A 5,810-nucleotide genomic window follows, 5' to 3' on the forward strand; every position below is an offset into this window, starting at 1 on the left:
TTTCCCCCCGTTTATGCCACCCTAGCTGAGTTCCTCCGTCCTTATAGTCACCGTCTTCATGAAAGAATACAACCGACAATAACACTCACACTCTCACTCGTCGTCAACGATGCTAATTGCATAATGCTCTCATATTAATATTGTCTAACTAAACAACTTTCGAAAATGCGATGATTCTATAAATCAAATTGGTTTAAACTTTTTCAATATCAAGTTTCTATCATTTCTTTTTAAATGTATTTAAAATGTGACTACGTTGTTAACACATTCCTAATACACTTATTTAGCAATTTTAAGTACTAAAAAAATTAAAAAACACAATTTAAAATTAATTTATTATTTAAAAATATTTAACATCAAACTTAACTAATACTCCTTCCATTTTTTTTATCATAAATCATTTGAACTATTCCACAAATATTAAAAAAAATATAACTAATTATATAAAAATAAAAAATTGTAAAAAGTTTTATAATATTACCCTCCATTAAAATATAGTGAAATAACCAAAAATAGAGGACTGAAATAACAAAAAAAAAAAGTATTTTATAATAATAATGATAATAATATAAATAGAGAGTTGTACCAAAAAACAATATTAAAAAACAGAGACAGATGAAGGTCATGAATGTTTGTATATAAATAATGTAATCTGGACGCCATAATTTTCGCCGAGTATTCAATTCAATCCATAACTCCCCATCCTCTCTTCTTCTCATCCATTTCAATCACAATACTCTCTTTCTTTTCTTTCTGTTCACTTTCCTCTCCATTTTCGCACCAAAAACCCCCCTCCACTTTTTAACGTTTCAACAACAATCTAGTTTCTCCCTTCAGTTTCAACAATCTACTTTCCATTCACAACATTACCTTCCAAACCTAACAACAACAAAAAACAGACAAAGTTATTATTAGATTATGACAATCAGATTTTACGCTTAATTACCTGTTTCATAGTCAAATAATAGAAACCGTCTTTTCCATTTCAATTTATCATCTTTCAAACACTCATTTCGTTTCCCAAATTAATCTATACACCTTTTTTTTCTCCCTTTTCTGGATTCTCTTTCTCTGTTTTTTTTCAGGGTTGGGAGAGAAGCAGAAAAAAAACACCCTCTTTCCCTCTTCCCTCCCTTCTCTCTCTCTCTCTCTCTAAAGTCATGATTTTTGATAAAGGGTCAATGCACTCTAACCTTGATTGCTTCGTTCGGTCTACAACACCCGTTGTTCAACCTCAATTTCTACCAAAGGTATTGTCTTTTTTTTTGTTTTCGACAATTTTAATAATATCTTGTTTTTTTTTTTTTAATGTTGTTGTCTTTTTTTTTTTTTTGAAGTCGGAAATTACGAACCTGAACCGTTTGTGGCAACCATGGGAAAGAGAAACAATGGAATATTTCACGTTAGGTGATTTATGGAAATGTTATGATGAATGGAGTGCTTATGGAGCTGGTGTTCCAATCACGTTAACTAGTGGAGAGACACTTGTTCAATACTATGTTCCTTATCTTTCTGCAATTCAGATTTTCACTAGCAACACTTTCAGGTAATTTATTCGGATTTTTCATCATTATTGTCTTGACATAATTTGAGTTTTTCATCCTCAAAAATTCAACCATTGGTGTCCCCTACATGTCTCTAACCATAGGACATTTTGAAATTCAAACCCCACTAGAGAAAGATTATGATATTGTTACTGTTTTTTAAGGTCAAACTTTCACACTAGCTTCATAATTAATTATATTAGGCCTTTAAATGCGCGTTATCCTTACAAAAACGACTTGTAAGGTAAGTTGTCAGGATTTATAAGTTTGTTAATGGATGAAATTTGAAATGTTTTTTTTTCAGGGAAGAGGCAGAATCAGGTGATTGTGAGACAAGGGATTCATGCAGTGATTCTTATAGTGATGATAGTGAATGTGATAAGTTATGGAGATGGGATGGAACTTCATCAGAAGAAGGAGGATATGAACAAGATTGTCTATGGCATTTGAATGATAGATTGGGTCATCTTTATTGTCAATATTTTGAAAGATCAAATCCATATGGAAGAGTACCTCTAATGGATAAGGTATGCTATACTTTTTTTTTTTCTTAAATTGATTAGGTATAGAAAGAAATCGGAGAATTTGGATTTTATCCGATCACGATTTCTATTCATTCACGTTACCAATGAATCGATAACCGTTCAATTGAGGTCGGGCTGTTAGAATTTTAAAAATGAATTTTGATTTTTTTTTAAAAATATAAAAAATATGAAACTTGAAATCTAAACCATGGAATCTTTCGCTGCGTGAATGTGTAGAAGTTGTGAATGTAAGAAATGATAATTCATAAATTGTGGTAGACTATAACAATAATTTGTTGAGTAGTGATATAGGCATCCTTAAAGAGAAAAATTCCAACTTTTGACCTTTGAATAAGTAAAGACTCATTTTGTTTTGAACTTATAAGTGGAAATGGAAATTATTAAGCATATTCCTTTTTTCCTTTATTTCATATCAATGTACTTGTCATGCGCTTATAGCATAAGTTCTTCTTCCACAACTTTTATCTAATTTGGATGGATATTAGCAATTTTGTTAAAAAAGAACTTAAAATGCATCCATCATATAAATAAATGGTAATGTAGAAAAGTATAGAGATTCCATGGTTGAATTTGTAGCATTATTTTATGAATTTCAGATATCTGGATTAGCCCAAAGATACCCTGGGTTGATGTCACTAAGAAGTGTGGATCTTTCACCAGCAAGTTGGATGGCTGTTGCTTGGTAACCAATTTTGTCTCATCCTATCCTATCCTTAACTACTTACTTACTTCTTCAACATAGTTGATTCTTTCTATCTATGTACTTTTGTGGCTTTTCTTTTACTAAGGAATATTTTTATTTTTTTGTTTTTTCAGGTACCCAATTTATCATATTCCCATGGGAAGAACAATTAAAGATCTTTCCACATGCTTCCTTACTTACCACACACTTTCATCTTCATTTCAAGGTACTTATTTCCTATTTATAATTTTTTATATATTTAATTAAAGGGCAGAATTTGGCTATGGTCAGGGACATTTACATAATTGTCCGGGTTCATTTGACTCTGTAAATTCCGATGTTTCTTAATTGTTGGATCAAAATTTTAGATGATAAATTTTTTTTTAGATTTAAAAAAAAATCAAAATCTATCTTAAATTTTGAACCGCTCGATCTTATTGGAAAAAATATACATACTAGTAGTAGGCTTATACTATTGTAGGTATGTTTTTTCCTAAGTTAAGCTCAAATTCTCGGCAACATACTTCATTTCTAACTCAATTTTGGTTGCTAGATTGATCCAATGGTTGAGAGTATTAATCTTATAATTTTTAGATTAGATTCAATGATTAATTGAATCGACCGAGTGGAGATCCTCTTCCGTGATTGAAAAATTCTTCTAGAATTTTTTTGATCACGAAAGATGATCTCTACTCGAACGAAGCTGGCGTGACGAGACGATCCAAACGTGTCGCATTAATTAGCACCTATTTTATGTACTAATTATAAGATGTTAATTTTATGTAGGGATGGACCTTGATGATGATATTGAAGGTGGAAAAGAAAAGAAAAAGGAAGGAGAAAACATGTCATTGCCAGCGTTTGGATTGGCAACATACAAGATGCAAGGTGGGAATGTGTGGGCAGGAGGAAATCGTGGTCGGGACCAAGAAAGACTTATGTCACTATTAAGTGTGGCAGACTCATGGTTAAAGCAACTAAGGGTTCAACATCATGACTTCAATTATTTCATGGGTATTCGACATGGCTAAAATTATATCCAAAAGAGATTAATTCCACTACTCAAAAAAAATATCCTCCTTTTCTTAGTTTTTTTATTTTATTTGTCTATGGACTTTCTTGGACCATTCATTGCTCCTTTTGTCGAAGGGGTGTGAGAAGAATATTAATGAGGATATGTATGTAATAGTAGTACTAGTAATAGTAACCTTTGAGAGCATTTTAGGACCAACCTTGAAAACCCCTTTAAAGGTAAAGGGTGGTTGATGAATTGAGTTGTTTTAATAGATAGACTTTATATATATGTTCTAAAAGGGAATTGGAGAGATGGGTATGGGAGTGAATGAGGGGTCATGAGAGGGACACAAGTGAAAAACTATAGCACTTTGAGTTGCTTTCATATTGTATAGTATTAATGATTGTATTGTATTATTATTTAAAAAAAATCAAAATACAGACATCGTATTTGATACTGTATAAATATGTGTTTTTTAAATATAAATTGAATATTCTCTGCACATATTTCGATAGAATAACTCTATTATGTGGCAAAATTCTTCATCAAAGAAGTTATATGTTTATATTATTTTTATCTTTTAGAGTTTACATTTATATTAGTCACTTGCTATTGACTATAAGGGTTTTATGGTTAATGGATTTGATGAGTGAATGATGTGAAAGTATGTTCACATTTTCCAAATTATGTTAATGTGTCATCATCTTATTTCCACAAGGACTAATGGGGTTTCATTGTTTTTGTTTTGGTGCGCATCACTGAACAAAGAAAAAGAAGAAAAAATGCATATAGGTGTAGAATAGACCGTTCTTGGATTATTTCCATGCTCATCTATATATGAAAAAAAATAAAAAAAAATATATAGACTTAGCAAATTCTATCATGTTTTATATAAAAATAAGCCTCGGTGAAATGCACCAATTTACTTATTGTTTTATTTAAAATTGATAATTATTTTATAGGTTTGTGTGTAAATATCATTCTAATTGATTACTCTATTCAACAACTAAAAATGTACTGTTTATATCAAAGACAATATTATAATCCTCCTTGCGCTACCCATTCGAACTTATTATATTCAAATTCATCATAAAATTTGACATGAAAAATCCATTTTAATTGAATTTGAATTTGAGTTTAAACTTTTCGCGATTATAAAATACGAGACATATCGGTTAATGGGACATTAATATCCACTGTGAACTCATCATCAAACTCGTCCCATATTTTTTATTATATATTTTATTATTTAACTTTTGATAATTTAAAATATTAAATATATGGTTAATATTTTGATTTGTGTTTTAACTCTCTATCTTTAATAAATTTAGGGTGGAGAACGAAAATTATTTGAAAATGTTTTGAATTTGGAGGAGGTAAAAAACGTCTCTCACCCGTCCCGTTATCATGCCTATTTACCGAAATTTTTAAATATATGGTGTTTAAATAACAAAGTTAATTAACTAAAATTAAGCATCCATTTTCTTAATGATGAGTAATAAAAATTAAGCATCCCATTTTTTATGATTTCTAAGCATTTCAACAATACAACAATCTATGAGTATCTCAAATAAATTTTTTAGATAAATTTTAAAGAAAAATATATTAATTACTTATTCATTTTTTCGATGGAAGAAACTTGACGTGTAGTATGTAGGATAAAAAATGCAGAAGTAACTTACAAATTATTTATATATAAATTAATAGCATGAATAAAAATATCATATTATTTTTAATTTTTAACAATATTTTAAATAATATATATTTTTTAAAATAAACAATCAATTATATTAAAATTTCTAATAGTTTCACAATAATATATTGCAACTATGAAACGGATACTACATTATTTTACTCAAATATTTTAAGGAAAATTACTTGTGTCTGTTTTCATAATTATTTTACAAGTATATTTTTTAAGGACATATCTTAGATATGATTCCAGTTCTCATCTCTAATTTCTCCTATATAGACCAATAAAATTCATTTTCAAATATGCAACAAGTAAGGTCCTCTATGGCAAC

At 29.4% G+C, this 5,810-nt stretch overlaps 1 protein-coding gene across 1 annotated transcript; it reads left to right on the top strand.

Moving 5' to 3' along the window:
* Nucleotides 1–602: 602 nt before the first annotated feature.
* LOC127086863 (uncharacterized) lies at nucleotides 603–4,251 on the top strand. Its single transcript, XM_051027679.1, has 6 exons — nucleotides 603–1,250; nucleotides 1,338–1,546; nucleotides 1,849–2,071; nucleotides 2,686–2,771; nucleotides 2,906–2,997; nucleotides 3,558–4,251. Exons 1-6 carry the CDS (start codon nucleotides 1,161–1,163, stop codon nucleotides 3,800–3,802), a joined length of 945 nt encoding a protein of 314 aa, XP_050883636.1. The 5' UTR covers nucleotides 603–1,160; the 3' UTR covers nucleotides 3,803–4,251.
* Nucleotides 4,252–5,810: the final 1,559 nt, after the last annotated feature.

This window comes from Lathyrus oleraceus, chromosome 5, assembly GCF_024323335.1.
Source record: "Lathyrus oleraceus cultivar Zhongwan6 chromosome 5, CAAS_Psat_ZW6_1.0, whole genome shotgun sequence".
In the NCBI taxonomy this organism is placed as follows: domain Eukaryota; kingdom Viridiplantae; phylum Streptophyta; class Magnoliopsida; order Fabales; family Fabaceae; genus Lathyrus; species Lathyrus oleraceus.